The sequence below is a fragment of the Nicrophorus vespilloides genome, unplaced genomic scaffold, assembly GCF_001412225.1.
Source record: "Nicrophorus vespilloides isolate i.1.1-1 unplaced genomic scaffold, Nicve_v1.0, whole genome shotgun sequence".
Lineage (NCBI taxonomy): Eukaryota > Metazoa > Arthropoda > Insecta > Coleoptera > Silphidae > Nicrophorus > Nicrophorus vespilloides.
In genome coordinates, this window is record NW_017100087.1 from 295,654 (window position 1) to 317,591 (window position 21,938).

The 21,938-nt window shown below is 32.5% G+C and overlaps 1 protein-coding gene across 6 annotated transcripts; it reads right to left on the reverse strand.

The window, feature by feature from the left end:
• Window positions 1-106: 106 nt before the first annotated feature.
• Window positions 107-21,357, reverse strand: LOC108567305 (echinoderm microtubule-associated protein-like 2). 6 transcript variants are annotated; one of them, XM_017927678.1, is made up of 13 exons: window positions 21,316-21,357; window positions 14,861-14,958; window positions 7,987-8,100; window positions 6,887-7,145; window positions 6,568-6,825; window positions 4,093-4,164; window positions 2,424-2,729; window positions 2,080-2,359; window positions 1,277-1,930; window positions 963-1,214; window positions 820-907; window positions 537-763; window positions 107-481 (listed from the first exon to the last, which is right to left on the reverse strand). In XM_017927678.1, the coding sequence occupies exons 2-13, from the start codon at window positions 14,901-14,903 to the stop codon at window positions 356-358; spliced, it is 2,679 nt and encodes an 892-aa protein (XP_017783167.1). In that variant the 5' UTR covers window positions 14,904-14,958; window positions 21,316-21,357; the 3' UTR covers window positions 107-355. The 6 variants fall into 6 exon arrangements, with proteins under 6 accessions (XP_017783167.1, XP_017783171.1, XP_017783169.1 ...); XM_017927682.1 differs by lacking the exon at window positions 7,987-8,100; XM_017927680.1 differs by lacking the exon at window positions 4,093-4,164.
• Window positions 21,358-21,938: the final 581 nt, after the last annotated feature.

Here is a 21,938-nt window from a genome sequence, read left to right on the forward strand (position 1 = left end):
ATCATTTCCTTTGTTCTTTTAATGAAATGAAATTAGTATTAATGCCTTAAAATAGTTTAAGATGAAAAAAAAGTTTTTATCTTTATATATATAAATGATAAGGACTAGCAATTGTACATTATAAATATAACAAGTGTTTAAACTAAGTATATAAAAGTATTTTTTTAATGAGATAAGCATTATGCTTTCCAATCCTTGAAAAAACTAGTTTTGGAGAAAACGCAAGTTGCATATATTGTGACACACTTCTTTGCAGTTCATGTGTAGTTAAGCAGAATGGAATACGTGCATTTCTTATTTTAAAAACTTCGAATTTCTTGAATTCAAATAAATAGAAATCACTTGTTCATCTTATCTATGATACGGTCCATTGCAGGACGCTCGTATCTTTACCACCGACTGAGACCAATCGCGAGTCATCGTGTATAAATGTAACGTTGGTCACATGGCTGCTGTGTCCCCCATAGACGTGGTTCAATGACTACAATAGTTAAATGATTATTACTATTCGAACTATATGCACATTTCGATTATACCTTAGGCTGGGAAACCGGATATGAATATAACTTGATCTTTCCGAAGTCATCGCCTGTTGCCATCAATGTATCAACGCTGTTGGTACAACAGGCATTTACATCTGTTCCATCGGCGTTCTCGGGCCAAATACCAACGGTTCCGAAACTTAATGTGCATGTATTTGTAGCCCATTTTATATCCTTCATGGTAGAGCTTTGCACTATTTGCCTGCAAGTTGTAGCATTCCCTAAAATAAGAATTGTTATTTTTAGAAATACTTTACTAGAAAAGTAAATGTCTTACAGTATAGAAGTTCGTAGTCTCCAGAATTACTACGCAACGATTGGTTATCCTCTGCCCAATCTATATGTGTTATGAAACTAGAATGGCCCTATAATTAAAGATTTAATAGAATACTACAATGCTGAGGATATTTGTTATATTACAAGGCATTTTCCAATTCTCGAGAACCTATATTGTTCGGAGACTTGGTAAATATAAATGTTGTTATCTCTTGAACCAACTGCGAGAAGGTTACCATCTGGAGAGAAGGTAATTGTCTGTATTGGTTCATCGCCGTCCTTGTATTTTCCCAAAAACTCGCGGCTCTGCGTATCGAAAACCAACCATTGGCCATCCAAACAACCAACGACCACCACACAACCATCACTCGAGAATGCGATACTATGAGCTTGTTCCTAAAAAATAAACATAAACCATTAGAATTTCATTCTACATTTGCTTACAATAAAATATTTACCCCAATATCTTTACTCCACAAAATACTGTGCGACATGGAATCCCACATTTGCAGTAATTTATCTTGACCTGCAGTAGCGAATTGCGGTACGCTGGGATGGGCAGCCAGAGCCCATAATTCATCGGCATGTCCCAAGACAATCGGCTGAAAAGCTAAACCAACTGTGCCAACCAAAATGCAGTTTCTGGTTGTACCTAGGAGTAATTGCGAGCCTCTTCCTTCCGATACCACCCTCACGCCACCGAAATGCTTTTCGATGGTAATCTCCTCCCTATTTTTCGAAAGGTTCGGATCGAACTGAACCAATTTTCCATCCTTACCGCCACCAGTAATAACGCTTCCATCCTTGGTCACACAGATCGAGAAAATTCCGCCTTCGTGAACGTTCTTAATGAACTTTTGAACAGTGTTTGTGCCTCTTCCCCAAATCGCCAGATTTCCGTTAGAGTCTCCAGTAATAACATCTCCAGACTGTAAGAACGCAACGGAAAGGACGAATTTTGGTTTATCACGACTTTCGAAGATTCCCATACGCTTGTAGAGAGTGCCACCCGCATCCAAGGTCCAAAAAGCGATGTGATTTTTACCGCAAGTTACGATGTTATTTCTGTCCAATGGATGGAATTCGGCGGCTACCACCGTATCAACGGAGCACTGGAAAAAAACATGTTATTAATGGTATAATTAACAACGTAAAAACCAGTTTCATAAGGCAAAAGACCGTGGCATATGAAATTAATGTATGGCATACAATTATGGCGCAATTAAGGGGAGAACATGAAATCATTATATTGGGAACCTACTTTGGTTTCGGTAATTTTGTGACCGTTTTCTCCTTTTTGCCAATCCCAGACGGAGATCATGTGATCTTGAGCCTCGTCGACGGCTAGCAAGAGTGACCCACCATCTGCTTTGCTAAACGATATGCAGCATACGGATACATTGAACTCGTTCACTCCAATTATAGCCTGAGTATGCAGCGAAACAGAATTCCAAATCCGGATGTGCGGCCTTGCATCTCTTTTATCGTGGCCGGCGCATTGTCCGGTTGCTACCAGCAATTTATTCGGATGAATGGCCAAACTGTCGAAAAATTCAAATTAAAAACATTTTCCAAATTAATTTCATTTTCGCGTATCCTCTTTACCTCTTCACATCATCCGTGTGGCCCAAATAATGCCGCTGGTTTTGTTCTTCAACGTTGTAAAGGACAACGACGGCTGCTACGAAATATACCATTTCACCGGTCGGAAGTAGGTACAGGTTGGAGCGACAATCCCTGCCGCGATATCCGTATGCCCAATCCAGTTTCAACCTTTCAGAAGGTGCCGTGGATACCTTCGTCAGGTCGAAACTGTCGGCAATATCGGTCGGAGCGTGCAGGATGACAGGACGCCCACGCAAGTACATCTTGAGCGTTTGGTCATCTTCATTATAACTTACATCACGGGTGCTGCGAATAAATACATTCGAATTAATTCAACTGATTTATTGCAGTCAATTTTATTTTCGTTTAAACCCACATGCGACAGAGTTCATGAATTGCTTGACCAACCAAATGCAAAACATATTACATGCGATGAGTAATAACGAAAATAAATAACAACAGGTTTTCCGCATTAAAACGCCACTTGACAAAAATAAAAAGAGAGAGTTCGATATATGAAACTTTATCTGGGTTACAATCAGAATACGATGACGTATTAATATATTTTTATTGTAATTATTAAACTATTATGAAATTAGTTTACGCCTTCCACTTTGGATAATTGGATTTGATTAAGTGTTTAGAATTTGAACTGCGTTTGAGTTACCTGCTCATGTTGATGATGAGAGTGTTTCTACTGGACTGTCGCGACTGGCTTACAGAATTGTACTAAAAGGATGTAATTGTGTTTTTGGAAAGTTCCACTTCTGAACAGCTCGTTTTTACCGTGTGAGCGGCCAAGCGCAGAGCCAGAAAGGAACTGGATGAAAATATCGACGCGAATTCCAAGTAGCGTTAATAACATTAGTGCAGATGCGCTATACAATGCGAGCTTACGCAAAACATATTTATCATCACGCGATAACAATATAATTAATTTAATAATGATAAAGTCTTTAATTAAATAGATTTATTAAATTGAATGTATGAAAATATATGAAACATATTGTAGAAAATATTTTAAACAGTAGTTAGTTGGTTAACCACAGTTAAATTAAACATTGATTAACGTTTAATTGATAATGAATTTCAGTTAATACATTTCAGGCAACTTGGACAAACTTCAAAAATATATTATTTTATAAACTAAAATTGACCAAACCCTGAATAAATATTTTTTGTTTAGTTTAGGAAGTATTACGAAAATATTCTCCAAATTATTATTAAAATAGATAATAAAATGGTGTTCTGTTTAATCAAAACACTTAATTATGGACGTAGACATTTATGAAGCCCTTAAATGTTGTTTACACTGCAGAGCTTCATGAACAAGAATAACAATAATATTCCATGTACTTACATTAAATAATTTACCTAATAATGAAATTAATACTTATTTTCTATATAATTTAGTTATTTAATGAAATTTAATTAAATTTTATTTTTATTTAATAACATTTTTGTAATCCACTAAATAAGTATTCAAATTTAATTAAATTTCCTAGAAATAAGAAGTAAATATTATTACTTCATTAAATGTGACTATGTTATGTGTTAATATATTAGAATTAAGTAGTGTTAGTGAGGATTATGATTTAAATTTTATGTTAATTGAAATTTGTGTTAACCCAGAAGACCAAAAAGTAAAATTTCAAAAAAGAAAACAAACCCGTGCTTTATATTGGACGATGAGGTTGTTGACGGTTTCATATATAAATTCAAAAAGGATTTTGTGGAAAATCTAAAAACAAAAAAGTAAATAATATAATATAATAGAAAGGTCCAATTGAATAATATGTAATTATATTCAAAAAATATATTACATATGTTGAATAAAATAAAACAATGAAATTGTTTACAAAAATAAGAAGGAAACAATTTAGTGGTAATAGAAAAAATAAACACACCATTTTCAATGGCATTGAGCATTTTGTTTGTATCGTGGAATTGTTGTGATTTAACAAATGTTTGTGACATAACTCGTGTTGTAGCAACAATTTCTATGCAGTTTAGGTTGGGCATTAAATATTTCATTACATTAAGTTCGATAAGTAACGAGCTTCGACATCTATGACAACAAATGTAATGAAATTGCTGTTGCTATAAACAAAAACATATTGTTGCTAGTGGAATAATTTGTGTGTTCGAGAATTTTTCTATTTTTAGTTAAGAATTGCGTGGGAAAAAATATTGTTTTTTTGTGTGTAAACTTCCTTCGAATTGGCGAAGAGTTCTCGAGATTTTTTAAAGTTGATTTGCATATTTAACTCAAGATGATTGGAGATTTTTTTAAAGTGTTACGTGGGTTCTCCAACGCAACTGGTAACAAAAAAAATCAATTAAAATTTGAGAAATACAAAAAAAAATATTTTCTTTACATTATCACTAAAAATTAACACTTTAGTATTGATTATAAAATCATTGAATTTACAATTTTATATAAATAAAAATAAGATATTTAGAATAAAATGACATCATCACAAGATCATGTGATTTCCTCACGTAATATAAGTTTCTAAGTATTTTAGTTAAGCAAATAACAAAATCCATAAATGATGTATTTGAAATTTGATATAATTTCTGATGTTTAAAATTACTTTAAAAAGTAATATTAACGGATCAGAAATAAAATTAATGTAATACAGTATAGTGAAACATATTCAAAAATACACACGCAATCCGGGACTTCTCTTCACATCGTCAATCGTTATGCGAAACGTCGCTTTTTTATTAAAAGTCATTTTTCTTAAAATTAATTTTGCTCGTTAAGCGAAATGCTCGTTATACCTCGCATAAGCGAGGTTCCACTGCATGTTATAATTACTAAGAAGGTTACATTAATATTACAATAAGAAGTTTATTCGACGTTCAATTTAATTATACACAGTTGCTTGAAAGTCTTACTTCAATTTCCTGTAATTATGTTTAGATATCAATATTCATTGAAAATTATCATTTAATATCTATTTCATTTATTTGTTGTGCATATACGTAGTGGATTTATTTAATAAGACTTTTACCACAACGGAATTTCCCTTTCTATTGGACGATGTCACAAATAAATTATTAGAAAATTCCATTTTAATTGCTGGTATTTTTAATATCCTCGTATTTTTTTATTCTTGAAGAGTAGTAGAATACGTGCTTTGAATAATAAGTATGTGAGTTATTTGTTCAAATTCATATTAATATCAAACGTTTCAAAAAATAAATTGAAATAAGAAAACTTTATATTTGTCCACTTAGTCGGTAATATAAATCTAGTCATTAGTATTTTTTTATATACATTCATCATCTATGCTATGTAATGTGACGTTATTAATATATACTAATTGAGAGGTTAAAGATCATGTTGATTTAGTGGTAGTCCAGATTAATGGAGCTAAGATTAATAAAAGTTTGTCTGAATTAGAGTCAATGATGACACTTGACGGTATACGACCCGTTAAACGACGGACAAGGTATTTGTTTACGGATTAGCGAGACTCTACTAATACTAATTGTAATGGTGCTAAAATAGTTAAACATATTTTTTTGCGTGAATACAAAGTTAAGCTATCTTGTATTTGAACTAACACATTTTCAGCATGATACAAATCATTGATATAAATATTACAAAATCTAAAACATTGAGATCATTTCACAAATAAAGTTGATGTTTTAATATTGGTATTTATGATTGTAGTAATACGCTAAGATAATTGAGATTTGTTTCATTAATTATAATGTGTTGTATACAAGTTCGGAAGTTAGCCGCCCCTTGCAATGATTGTAGACATCTTACTTTAATGATACATATGAAAAAAAACGTTATCTTTCGTAGTAATTTATAGATCAATGCAAACTGATTTGAAGTACATTGATTGTTACTCAGTATTAATGATTATATATATTTAATATAAATAAGTTTATTTATAAATAATGATAGAATAATCTTCATTTGTTATGTATTGATTGTTAATATAATGTAATAGTTGTGAGGTTTCTCTAATTAATTGGTATATTTTGATATATATTGAATTTTGTATATAATGTGATGACACACAGACCTTGATTATTGAATATTGTAACATATTTTTCTGTAATTGATAAATGCAAATTGCTTTTAGTGATGAAGATGCGCCGTCAAGTTGTGTTTACTTACTTCGATTGCATATTAATGTGCTGGTTGAAATCGCCGGTAGAGCTCCACCTTTTATGTAAGGTGGTGGTCTGTGAGGGCGATACCAAAGGCGGCCTCTTGCTCAAGGGCTGCGGGGTAGCCCTCGGAGAAGGCGATGGCACAGGGGATACACTGCTTGAGCTCTGGCTGTCACTATGTAAAGATCCAGTCGACTGGTAATGGATGGCACGTCTCTGCGGCAAAGAACTGCCGGCATAGCTTTTCCTATTCAAATCAGTTCTAAAAATGGAGAACAGAAGTAAATAATTTATACCAAATAACAACTGTCGATAGAAGTTACCTGGAGGCTGAGTAACTTGTGGGACGTTTGAGGACCGGTGCGTTTGTTGGGGTCGTCGCATGTCCTCCATTTCGAGCCTGCACTGGTGTCGTTACAATTTGATGCGCTAATCGTGATCCTTCGAGGATGTTTATTCTTCGCAAAGCCTCCGCCAATGTAGCTTTCAAACACACCAATTCATCGCCCTGCTCCAAGACTCTTCTCTCCAGATCCACCACCCTGTTCGCAACCCCCCGACTCTCAGTCTCCATCATCTCATCTAAAACAGGGCAAGAAAAACAACATTAGAACCATATTTACATTGACTCTTGTGTCCGAATCAAACGCAATCTGCACTCACTGTATGCATTTACCAGACGCATGTTCTGTATCGCCGTTTTGTACAAACTCATTTTGACAATATTTTTGTTCTCAACAGCAGAAGAATCCGATCACATATTTACAATAATCGCACGCGGTTCACTACACGAAAAGCTAAGAGTAATGAATCTAAGTTAGTTAGTGTGTGCGACAGCTAATGAATAGGTCAATAAAATAAAACTGTGATATGGAAAAAGGTCATTCCGATAATCTACATATAATAAATAATACATATTGCATTACGCATTCATCGGAAACGGACGAAATGTACCATACATTTCGTATTCTTTACAAACAACATTTCTGTATCTCAGGTACAAACTATATTTGAATACAAGAAACGTAAATGGTAAAATAAGAAATAAAGATTCATAATATTAAAACGTTGAAAATAATTATATACAAAAAAATGGTGCTTTCTAATGTGCATTAAATCTTTTCTACAGATGACCATCTCACTGATGACCACTACATATTCGAGACGATGACGAAATAACGTATCTGAATGCCCGGGAATTCCCTAACTCTTGCTTAGAGAAATAACTAAAAGTTTGCGCTCGACATTGAATAAGCGGTCGTGAGTTGGGAGGTCACCTGCAATCATCTAAGGATCTACGGAAAATCACAAAGAAAAATCGACAAACAATTTTCTAACTACAAGGCGACACAAACTGCAAATTTTTAATCCCGTTTTCTCCCTAAATGAAAATTTGCAATTTCACCGCTCCAATAAAACTCACGCCAAGCTTCAGAAACATCCCTTTCCAACTGCGGATCCATATAACTTTTTTCCAACTTCAATTCCATTTGTACATTGCCTCCATTTTTACTCGAATCCGATTCCATGTCACTTACTTTTGCGTAACAGAAAAAGAAATAATTATTTTAAAAATTTGAAAAAAACTCTTCCGGAAACTCTTATGCAACATCACTTGCATTACACTCCATCCGGTTGCATATGGTTTCAGTAGGCGCGATCGTACTATTATTTAAATCTCACCAAGGTTATTGCAAAGTTTTAAACTTTATTTATTTACATTTTAGTTTATCACCATTATTATTATTTTTTGTTCATGTTCATTTTATTCACTTGCTGGGAGAAGCTACGTTATAAATCACTCTACTTTAAATCACAAGTTTTATTTGGATAAACTGTTTTCCTTGTTGTTTATTTTTTTCGTCGTTTCGCTAATTAAAATAACAATCGAAGCGTTGGGTAACGCGTCGCGCAGAAAGTGAAATTGTTTATGTAATTACGGTTTTGAAATTGAAATTATTTTCACCGGGATTTGCATTTTGTTTGGTTTGCATTATTGTCGTATTTGTTTAGTTTATTGCATCGTATTGTTCGTGGTAAAGGTCTTCTTCGACGCGGTTCAGGATTCCTGCATGCGTTTGCTCGTTCGCTTCCTTTTGTTTTCTCTCAGATGCTCTTCTCCCTCGATGCACTCTGTCTCATTGTTTCGGCGTTGTTCACGATTCGCGCTGGACTGATTTGTCTCCCTCTGTTCAAACTGGATCCTAGGATTCTGGTTGAGTCGTCCATGGGAGCGAAAAGCAGAGACGCGTCGTCGCGAAATTGAGCGCGTGGGAGAGGGCGTCGAAAATCCTGATATGATGGTGATGCACACACACACATACAAACTCCAAACAGATCGATATGATATGTTTTCTCTTCACGATTTTCCCATAATCAACATTCTATTCTTTCTCTTTGCAGAATTTCACTCAACTCTCAGGTAATCCACACATTCCGACACCATTGTTTCATATTATATAGCACGACGCCAGAAGGTGCACTGACGCAACGCATAATTAGTTGTTTATGCAACTGCATACTTTTGGATTTTAATTAGATAAGATATTATCTTTATTGTCGTCTAATCGCAAACACAAAAATGGGTCGACCGGATGCACCTTGAAGAAGAAAGATGTAAACTAGGAAACATTTTGAAAATGCTGTACCCTATACGTTTTTGCTATGATATTTTAGTATCGAGAAACGAATTAATATCAATGGAAGAAAATCATCACTTACACAAGGTAAACATTAAACTGATTATTATCTACATCAATAGATTCATTGTCGTTATCTATTATAAATGCATTTCAATTGAATATAGAACAATATATAAGTTAACAATAAAAAAATAAACAAATTAATATTTATATGCTAATAAAGATATTGTTTATTTTAATTATAAAATTTCAATATATTTATACAGCAAACAATAATATTATGAATTTATTGAAACATTAAAGTCCACATATATTTAATGATTGTTTACATTTATTCATAAATAAACTTGATTATAACAAAACTTTGATATAACATAATTAATCCAATTGATACAAATACATTTAGGTTTTATCATCATAAAAAACGCATTTTTTTAATATTTGATTAATAATCTTAATATTATTATTTTTTAGTGCATTTTATATTAATAAACTCACCATCATAAATAGATATCAAAATTAATTATATAAGTGAGTCATAAATATAAATAATATTTTTGTATGTAGCGATTTGTATTCTTTTAGCGATGAACTTGACATACATAGAAATGAATAAGAGGATAATAAATATTCAGCACATCGAAGCAATTGGATTATATGTACCATAAAGTAGAAGAAATAATATAACGCTAAAACTTATTGAGAATTACAAATTATAGTGCAAAATTTCAAATTGTTTTACAATAGATTAACATGAAAGTCATAGATAATAATTATGTCGTATAATTCATTTGATTTGTTTATATTTTTAAATTATCGTACAAAACAAGAAGAATTATATACATAAAATAAATTTAATGGAAATTAATAGACTTGAATATTTGATTATTAATATAATTGCTATTCAGAGGATAACTTATGTACTTTAGTATCGATCTGGCGCACTCCAGTTATAATGCAAAACGCCTACACGCTTCATTACACGCCGCACAATAGTTTTCTGCATGAAGGGCAGCTTCTAATTATCTTTTTTTTTAATTAGCAGCATATGGGCAAACCCATGCGCAGCATTGTGCGATAATCAATTAAGAGTCTAAGCTGCGATAATTTGAGAACATGCCTCCAACAAAACACCAAAACGGGACTTCATTGAAACTTAAATCTGCTTCAAATACTGTAAATCAAAAACAACAATTATGTGGGAGAGTGTAAATAATAGCCAATTAAGTTCCAATCGATTACTTCGATCACACGAAGCATGAATTTTTTACCTGCAATAATTCTATTTATAAACAAAGTGTTGTTATAAGTTAACCTTCAGGTGACTTCACTTTCGGCTCAATCGCTGTTTTTCTGGCTTTGTTGTTGTGTATATAACAACAAATTATGAAGCTGCGATAAAAAGTTTTTTAATCACTTTAATTGCTGTGGGAGTTTTAATCCAACGGATGGGCGTTCAAACTTGTATGCTTCAAGGGTGGGCACGGTATATTTAATAATTTATTTATTAAATATTAATTTATGTTATGCGTGTTCTGTGAAATGTGAATTAAAGTTGAGATTATGAAAAAAAAATGTTGTTACTCAGATGAGAAGTATTACAAAATCAATGTCGTCGGAATGTTGGAAATTTTATAAACCTTATGATCTCCAGTCATGTGCAAACATCTCGGAAACGGCAAATGCTCCAATAGTCGTGCAATGTCATGAAAATCAAGGTAATATTGAAATTAACATTTCTTAAATAAATTGTTGAAAAACCTAAACCGAACTTTGTAATGAACAGTGTAATGAATCAATGTAGTATTGATATTCATCAATGTCGCCAGTAATAGACAAAAGGTCACGAAGTTAACTTTATATTCGACAAAATCGACCACCAACGTGTGCATCATTATTTTTAACCAGACAATTAATATTAGAAATCACAAAGATATTATGGACCCAAATATCCTTGAACTTACATTTTGTAGGCGTTTTTTTTTTTATTAAATTTACAATAAAAACATTAATTTATAAATCTATAAACACCTACGTTGTTTCCTTTTAAATTAACAAGTTTCCGTATTAAAAAAAAACAAATTTAATGCTAAATTAGTACTAAATCTATATATTATAAAATGACATTTAATAATTGACATGAAAATTAAGCTACGTGTCAAGCTGCAATGGGTGATAAAGATAGTATTAAGATATTTGTAAAAGTAACTCAAATCACATAATAGACACAAATATGTCTAGTGAGAAAAAGCTCAAAATTATTATAATAAATATTATGATAATTCAAGGATTATATCAAAGAATGTCTATTGTTAAAAATCTGTTGATTTAACGTCGAATAGACAAAGATTTGAAGGTAAACTAAATGTTCAAATTGAAGGTAACTTAATATAAGTTGTTAAAGAAGATTATTATGAAGTCTGTATTCACGCTACGAAAAGGATGTAATTTAAATTGCTGGGAAAAACTACTCCAATCCTGTTCTTTGTTTGATTTATCACCGTAAACTCAAGCATTTTCGTTACAATTCGCAGAAGTGGACATCACAAAAAAAACAGGTTATATAATCTGTTTCAATATTCTATCTATAAAGAAAGAGGTGGCTTCGAATTTCGCCGAAACGAGCAGATATGCGCGTACCGAATATTTGGATAGAGAGCTTTAAAATATGCAGAGCATGCAACGAACTATGTTATTTGCATAAACGCGCTTTTAATGTAATTGTATAGCGGGAGTGTTCGTTCGCTGCATAAGCCATTCTGTTTTTTTTTTTAATTTCGTAGCTCTACAAGCCGCATAGTGGGTCAAATTAGGACGTTTACATGTGTTACGAAATTGAAGAAGGAAAAAGCGGTGTGCGTTTCGAATGCGTGAAACTCGATTAAATAAATTTATACGGTCCCTGTTAAATCATTTACTGGATATCACAATGATGCAACATTGAGATGAACCACATTTGCATCGATAGTATTCGAATACCATATCTTATTTCAATACAGATTCGTAATTCATCACTCAAGTGTATTTAATGTAATTAAAGCAACGCACTGAGTTTCGTTCAAATAATATTTAGATCAAATACTGATTACAATTATATTTCTATTATTAGTTAATTCTACTTTTTACGACATATTTCAATCAGAATTAACACAAAATATTTATTAAGATGATTCAGGAAGTGACAAAAGTTTCGAGGAAGTAATTTAGAATTCCTGGGAAATTGCAAATAGGGATGTTTTACAATGGCTTTCAGTTTCTCTCGTCTCTACCGAAAGTTTTTGTGTTTCCGTTTCAGACCGGAAATCGTATAAGATTTCTAAATAAGTAGAACATCCACATATAATATTTAATAATACAGACTTTTACGGCTTTAATTCAAATCTATATTTTTTAAACGAGAATATTGTTAGAATTCAATATTTGTGTTCTCTACTAAAGAAATGCTGATTTTATAAAGCATAAGTTTATTTATTATTTTCTATAATAATTTTACTCTGTTTGTAAAACGTGACTTCCAAAAGATAATATAAAAACGCTGGTGGTCCAAAAATGTAAATATTTGTTATGTTAATTAGAGTCTCAAGAAAATCAGGTTTCTTATTATTTAAAATTCTAAACTATGAAAGAATCGTTGAAAATAAAAGTCATGTATCTATAAATACACTTCTTTATAGCAATCATTCGTATTTGCTTAGATAATTATTCGTAAACCAAGTGACGTCGCCTTAATAATTAAATAATTATTTATTTATTGTTGGTCCTAATGGCGAAAATTGTATATAGATAAGTTAATAACTTGAAAATACTCATAACCAGATCTCCATTCTGACGAATTTGTGTGATAAAAATAAACATATGAGATAATATAATACGTTGACAGGTTGATTACGAGTACGTAAGACTCGATATTTTAGTTTATTTTTTTAAGCGCACTTTGTTCGTATGCATAATAGAATTTCACAATGTACAATAACTAATATTTCCATGGACACGATAAGTGGGATTTACTGGTAGACCTCGCACAATATGGATTTCGCAATGCTGATATTACATGAACGACAAAACACTTTTTTTTCCAAGCACTAATTGTATTATTCTTAATAGAAATATGAAGTAAAAATTATAATTTTTATAATAAAAAAATGTCTGTAAACTGCTCATAAACATATAATTTAAAATAATATTAAATATTTAATGTTCGTTGTTTGAATAACATATAAATCTTTGTGATTTATTTAGATGAGATGAAATTAATAAATATTGACGTTTCATTGGTGGGAATGAAATAAATAAATTAAAGTAAATTGCCTCGAACGCTAGCCAGTCTGAATGAATGCGATGCTGTGGCTCGAAGCAGTATTTGCTTAATGGCCAATGTGTATACTGTCATTTTTATAAATAGTAAATCCTGGTACGTGTGCATTGAAGCAAAGATTCCGACAAGATAATTAACGAGCCACAAATATTTAAGCGCAGAAATTGCAAATACTTGACAAACGGACGGACATATCGATTCATCTTGGGCGAAGAGCAAAAAGGAAATCTATTTGACAAAACGTCAATTTCCTGTGTTACTTAGCATCCTCATTCCTCGCGGACTTCCTCCTATCATACGAACACAATTAGAATTTAGCTCGCGCGCGCGATCGCTTACACACAAACGGCATATTCCAAATGCGATTTCCCAGCAAGTAATTTATGCAAATTTATACTCAAGGATAGTGCGGACAGTTTCAAAACTGCCGTCGAAGAAATTCTAAAATAATAATAACAATAAAAAATAAATAAAAGGCAAGCAAAATGAATGAGAGAATTTTTCCATAGGAAAAGGTGTGCGGATGGGAACCTCCTCGAGCGTAAATCCCGTCCAGTCAAAAAGAGACGAACAATCCCATTGCGATTGAAACAGAATATATATGTTAGCGGCAAAGTGTATATAATGACAGTATTCTATACAATGCCTGGGCATTCTGATTTTGATAAAGTCTATAAAAACATATCTTATATAGTACTAATAGATCTTTATTAGCTCATTCAGAGCAAATGGATAAACAACAATCTAAACAACACTTATTTAGATAATTTGTTTAAAACATACATAGGAAATTAAATGCTTTTCTTCAAAGTCGAATGTTTTATTTTTATGTTATTTGATTCTTCCACTTCAGACAATTCAATTCGATTTGCCGTAAGTACGTAATTCAAAAGGTGACCAGATTTTAATTTTGGTAATGCGGAATAAAATCGATGAATCTGTGACAAAAAAACTACTTATAGCTGATTCAAATCTCGTAGTTTTTTCGTTACTATCAAAATTTTTAAAATGTATTAGTTTTTGATTAAATAATTACAACTCGTCAATATACAAAATTCAATATATATTAGTTTACGAGTAAAAACAAAATAAATTTTATTATGAAATTGCTTTCTTTCAAAAACAGAACATTCCAACATAAACAACTGTAAACATATTAAAAAAGTAAACAAAATTACAAGTTTGGACGTGGGACAAATTGTTCAAAATCGGGGCTGTCCCCATAAAACGCATGGTTTAGTTTAAAACAATGTAATTCCCAATAGTTATTTTGTAGAATGGCTATGAATTGCACGGAATGCCGAAATTATACACTTCGCCGCTGACATATATATACTCACCATTCTCATTCGGTGATTCGGCCGAGTTGTCGAAGATCCGCATCTTTGTTGATTCGTTCGCTTGCCTCACACTCTCAGTTCATCAACTTGTTCATCATCTGCAAAAAAGAGAGAAACAGGACGATTTACAAACAAAAGGAGTATTAGCGAAGGCCGTTTGCCGGATCATTATAGGCCGAGATAACGATTTTAGAAAGTGTGTACGGAGCACGTGAATAGTTAATAATAATGATACAGAGAAAAAGCGCTCATTTCGCCCGACAACGAAGATCCGTTCCTTTCTCATAGCTGGATGGATGATGCACAATTTCCTGCCGACTAAATTTACATACACATCCATTTGCTTTTCGAGAAATTGGGGGTAGCACAGATCCTGATAGAAAGTCACTGAATGCGTAGACATATTTTTTTTCTGTTATTATTATTACTATTTCCTCCGTCCGAGATCGCCCGAGATGCACGGTGCGAATGCATCTTATTTTTCCTTCGAAAGTTTTAGTGGTATAGTACGGTTAGGTATGCATAATCTTAGAATCCACCTGTATTCCTTATGGAGGCAATGAACTGTATGATAGGCCGGACACAATCGCAGCTAAAGATTACGCTTATTAACTAACGCGCTCGCTCTCATCATCTTCTCGTCCTCCTCATTCCCTCCTTTATTCGTCTCCACGAGCGGATAATCGTGTGAATCAAAACTTTAATAGTTGCCATTAAAACCTTGCACTTAATTATAATCTATATTTAGAAAAGCCTACATTTATTGTTACACACGTAGAACTGGTCAACAGAGAGAAGAAAAAAAAAAGGCTAACGAAAGTAATTCGAACGCAACTTTTACAAAACGCAGCTAATAAGCGTTTAATTAATGCAATTATTTGCTTGAACTTTAAAAGACTCATTTTTTTTATCGTAGCACCTCAATACGCTCAGTCAGTCTTTTTTGAGTTACAAAAACACTTTTCAAACATTTAACTAAATTAACAACAACAGCTGTTGAACATTTACAAACATTCCAATTTGAATTAAATATAAATATGTTTTATATTAAAAAAAAGGCAGATGGCTTGTATATTAAAGCATTTCTAAGGAAACAAATGGCGGATCATTTGACTTGTGCTGTGCTGGTATTTTGATTTGAATATTAGTTGCAACGAGGAATGCGCCTAAGGCCGGAATTCTTCAAGTCCGATTGTCTGATAAAACACCGTGTAGAAAGTTGTAATGCGTTAGGTTGTTGTATTGGAACTCGAACTCGATTCCAATGACTAATCAAAACCCATTTGGCGAATAAATCACGTGCACGTGGAAAAGCAGGGTGAGTGGGCCTTGGCCCCACCCTTGAGCCTAAAAATATATAACGTGCTGTTTACTTTTTAATTCCATTATATGGCTGGAGCGAGAAACTATATGTGATCATTAATCCACATCGGTTGTATGTGTCTATGTAATTCGTGACTAGTATATTGGAAATACACTCTGTAGCAATTACTATTAGTATAATTGCCCCATAATAATCTCATATCAGAAATGTATTGGAATATAGTTAACTTTGGCACAGCAAATTTTAAACTCTTTGTGATTGATATCTTCAATTTAAATCATATTTATGATCATATTTATATTATTTAAGAAATAAAACTCCAATTGCTAAATTATAATACTCGTTTATCTATTTTTATTTACCTTTGTATTAAGTTAACTTTGATGAAATTGATTTTGAAATCTTAGATAAAGATAATAGAAGTTTTTGTTAATTCCAATAACAAGAGGATCTAAAAACCGCCAGTCGCATAATATTGAGCTTTTAAAAAATTAAAGAAAGCGTTGTGAATCGTCGAAGTGGAAAAGAGCAGACAAGAAGTTAACGGTTGGGATAGGAAGTCCCAGCGTGGTCAGTCGACCTTACACCCTCGGATAATTATCATTTTGGGTCGCTGCAAGACCGTCTCTCTAAAACGACAGGAAGTTTTCTCGCTTCATATACGCATGCAAGGCTGTTCACTTTCGATTCATTTTTCGACTTGAACTTCTTCACCAATGCCATCGAGATAACTGTTAACTTAATAGATACAAAAGTGAAAATAAGGATAAAAAACACACCGATCAAGAGAAAAGAAAAACATTTTAGTCATTATTATAAATTATAGGAAGAAACAATAACAAAAAATAAATTATGAAAATTAGTTGAAGAATATACTTTCATAATAATCTTGAATATCTTTTTCGTAGCATTAGCCATCCGTTGCAAGTATTTTAGAACGTAAATCCTTATACAATTCGATTTTGTTAAATAATAATGGAAATAAAAGAGAGAAAAAGCAACAAGTTTATTATTCATGAATAATTCGCTCGCATTTGAATAAAATGCACTGTTTTTACTTATTATACACTTGATGCAAAAAAAAGTATGCGATACATAATTTATGCATTAGCTTGTGTAAGCGAAAACGATAATAAACTGCAGTTTTTCTAACAAATACAATTTCGTTCATTTCAATTTATAAAATGCAAAATATTGATTTCTATCAAATAATTTCGTAATCAATAAATTTGTTATTATAATAACAACAGTCTTAACTTCATTAGGAATCTAAACAATATGAATGAAAGGGTTAATTTTTGTTAATGTTTTTATTCGCATTTTTTTGCAACGTTTTAAATCCTTTGTTTTAACATACAAAAGAATTTTGACGTATGCATTTTATGAAATGAAAAATGTAATGATTTTTCGCTTTTTGTATTTATTGTATAAACTGGTTTCGAAAAGGCAAATTCTCATTAAAATTTAATAATTTAGGTAAGATGTGGAATTAACCGGATTTCGAGAATACTCTCAAGTAAATCAAGTAATAACAACATTGATTAAACAAAATTTTTTAAAAAAGGTCTGAATTTCGTTTTTATGCATAAAAGTAAAAGATAATTTCTATGATGAGCATAATTGGAGAGAAGGTTGAAAAAACAAGTATTAAATTATAGAATATTGCACGTGGGAATTTACACCAACCGTTAGTAATGAAAATATTAAGATTATTTTCCAGGCGTAACGATCTGAGAACGGATGCAGTATAAAATGTAGATGCTGCTTCATCTTGTATTTACGTGTATACCAGCGAATCCCAACCCGGGATACGTTTAGATACGTACAGAAAAAAGTTAGTTATTATGGTAAAAAAAAATGTTATTAATTTAAAGTTACAACATGCAAAATTAACATCACGGTTACTGACTAAATTTCTTAATTGAAGGAAATGATGTGTTAAGGGTACGCTAATGTAGAAAGGTTGGAATTTGCTGGTATATACAAATACATATAGATGTGTTGTATGTGTGTTTTTAGAACCGCTTCCCCCTTGGTTCCATTGTGTACCGGAGCGCGGTTAGTCTTAAATGAAAGAGGAAGTGAGCCACTGTTTTGTTTGGAACGTGGTTCCCATAACCGAAGACCTGAGACAATGGAGGCCATCGCAGAAGAATAAGAAGAAGACCTACACATACACACAGAGAGAAAACAAGAGACAATGCTTCTTCGCATATCAAATTTTCGAATCGCGAAAAACGCTGCATACTTTCACACATCCATTGCTCAATTTACCATCGCACACGGTGTTCAGATGCATTCCGCTTCTTCTATATTTTTTTGAAATAAATTATTACTCGAAATTTATGCAGGAACGCGTTTGCAATTTAAGCGCCATTTAGTTGCGCTCTCTTACCCAAACACGCCCACATCATCGCCGTCCGTTTGCCTTCGCTAATTCAAAAAAAAACGCGCGCAAGGTGGAAAACTAAGAACACATTTCGGTCTTCTCGCACGAGGGGAAAACGTTTAATTGATGGGATGGGAAGAGAGGTACAATTTAATACAAGAAAAGAAAAAAAACGGACTCAACACCTGTTCGTAACATATTGTCGATGGAGGACGTTGCGTTTGGGGTTACTGCTAACGGAAATTGAAACATTTGCTTCCCACCGAACAGGTGCAGATTATTAACTTTTATTCAAATCCTCGCACGCAATTGAAGCAAAACTGTGTCGATGCCAGAAAGTGTATTGTTATTATCGTTTAACTAATAAAAAGAAATCAACATACAATGCAACTCGGATAAATAATCCAGAATGGTTTAAACTCAATATTGCATAATCGTCTGGATTGGTCCACCGTAAAAGAAATAGAAATCAACAGGCTGATGACCTTAAGACTTTCTTTCTCGTGCATAAATACTCCATAAAGAAATGTACACACGCTTCGATCCAGCATAATTAAAACGTATTATATAAACGTAACGTTTAGTTATCAGTTCAAAATCGACAAATATTTATTAGTAATATATTCAAATAGTGCAGAAGTAAAGTTTGCTTTTCAATTAGAGGATGCGTTTAGCTCATTATTTGATTTACTGTAAATTGTCTGTTAACAAATAAAAGACCAGTTGTTTCTAATTACTATTGGTAGTTTCGAAAAGACATGCTAACATGGATGAAGCAGCTTTCGCTATTTACCAGGAGATTGTTGCTTTGGCCATCTCCAAAATCAAATCACCTCCAATTAAAATAAACCTATATTTATTCGCAACTAGTCTGGTATGTCCGGTATGACCTCCGCCTAGAAATTATATTTAACGGTATAAATTAATTCGAAATTAGTGGAACACGTACGGTCGCAAAACTAGAAACTAGCATAAATCATAAGTAACGAAATACAACGCGATATAGCCAATCTAATCCATAAATAAATAATAAAATGATCAATATGTTTGTATATGTTTGTTTTTAGATTAAACGGAATTTTTTTTAATAAAATTTAGCATGTTAGATATGATGAAATTCATAAAATATTAATTTATATGCGGATATTGCTGTACATATTTGTTATTGTTTTTTTTTTGAAGATTTTATTTGAAATTTATATTGGAATTTATTTTAGCATATTTTTATGGAAATCGGTTTGAAAGAACGGACGTCGACCTCAGTCTTTCACCCGTAATTGTTTATGATTACGTCTACTTTATGCATTTGCATTGCGTAACTCAGGAAGACCGAGCAACAACTAGTGAAATTTCCTTTTTTAGCGAAACAAGCATAATCTACATAATAGTTGATCGACTTTAACGAGAAATCGATCGTTATTAAAATTTGCATTATATTTGCGTTCCAAAAACAGGTAGTTTTACTTGATTTTTGCCTTCAAAATTGCAAGTTCTAAATAATTTATAGACTTTATTGAAAAATACCATACTGAAAAAAAGTTACAATCCGTTAAAAAAGCATAATCCGTTCAAAAATTTCCGGATTTTTACTCGTATAGTGAAAGAATTTTCGTCACTAATTTAATTTTTCTTACAATTTATTTTGCTCGTTAAGCGAAATGTATATATATATTAATTACTCAAATGTATATCATGAATATAAATTGAAATGAATATCTGTAGATTTACAATCAAATTTAGTTATTTTCACTAAATTAGTATTTTATTTGTTTTAATTTCTTGTTTAATAGCATGCATTCCAACATGAAAGTTTATGAGAAACGACTTGCATAGTTGTAAACGTTGTTACGGCAATGAGTTATTTTATTGTTATTATTCACAAAGCCTTCTTCGAGGAACTTTTAAGCACCTCCGGTAATAATTATCTTACGTAAATTTCATTGTATAATTTTAGAAGTGACAACGATGTTGTTTTTTTTCTCTCTTTTTGCGCGTTCTTCGTATTTCTTTTCGACCAAAGTTTAACCATGTTTTAAATTTTGAAAAACGTAGATATCTCAACTCTTCGGATAGATTCTTTTAATCTCTCGATATTCTTGTTCGTCTGTGCATTCTGCATCGCGAACCGGTGAGTCACTTCTTCGCAATGCCTTTTACAGAAACAAAAAGACTGTGAACGTGAATCGACCATGTACGTATCAAACGCAAATCTTGACCCCGATATATATAGAGATTTATTAATAATTTATCACAGGTATTCTTTGTATATATTTATATAAACTTTTTTTTTTGATTGCCTTAATTGCGTCTACCAATTTTGGTATCATCGAGGCCGAAGTTTCAGAGGACGAAGACGAGAAAATCGCGAATATTTGAACTTCAGCCGTACGAAATTTGAAACGGCGCAACAAGTTTGACTGGATTTCGCTCCTTCGTTTTATTATTATTATTTTCTTCTTCCTTCCTCTTCGCGAAAGTGAAACAGACAGCAAAGCCGAAAACGAAACTTGATGTACTCTTGAAACTGACTGGCCTTAAGGCTCTTACGAACTTTCCCCATAAAAGGAGAGGATTGTCCGAATCAATTAATTTGCAACAATCGAATAAAGCGATCGTCGGAGAAACAACAATCCCGATAAGTGCTTTAAACGAAAGTACTAATAGATGTTATGTCAGTAGAAAGCAAAATTACGTAAATAAGAAGAATTCGTGTAAACATTGGAATATACCATAGGAGTTTACCTGCAATGGACTACGTTTTATTTTATGTTGTGTGTGTTTTTTATTTCGTTGATTCTTCCTCCGTCTTCGAATTTGTATTTTTCTGGAAATATCACTCTCACAATTGTTTGTTTAAGGGATTTTGAATGAACCACCAGAACACACAAATCGCGTACACACAAATAGACACAGGTAGTTTTTGAATAAAAATATTTGTTGAGGAGCGCGGTTTCACTGCCGTTGAATTCCTTGCGATGCGACGTTCGAAGTGAAATGAACGAATTCGTACTGCGAGTTTCTCAGGTGAATGCCGCCTGTTGCTTGCTTTCTGCTCTTCCCACCCCGCAGCACTAGGAACTTGCTAAGGACATTCTCGGTATGCGAAGCTGCATAGGTAATATAGCATTTGAATAGTTCGGAAAAGAGCCCGAACCTGATAACCTGCTTCGAACGCACTTATCATATCTGCAATCTAATCTTATCAACCGACACATATTATATTTTTCGTTAATTACTCTGGTAATTTTAACTTTATTTGATACATGGTACAAATTCACTATTATTGTTATTATATTATAATTAAAAATAATTGTATTAACAATAATATTAAATGAATAATAATTAATAACAAATTTCGTAACAAA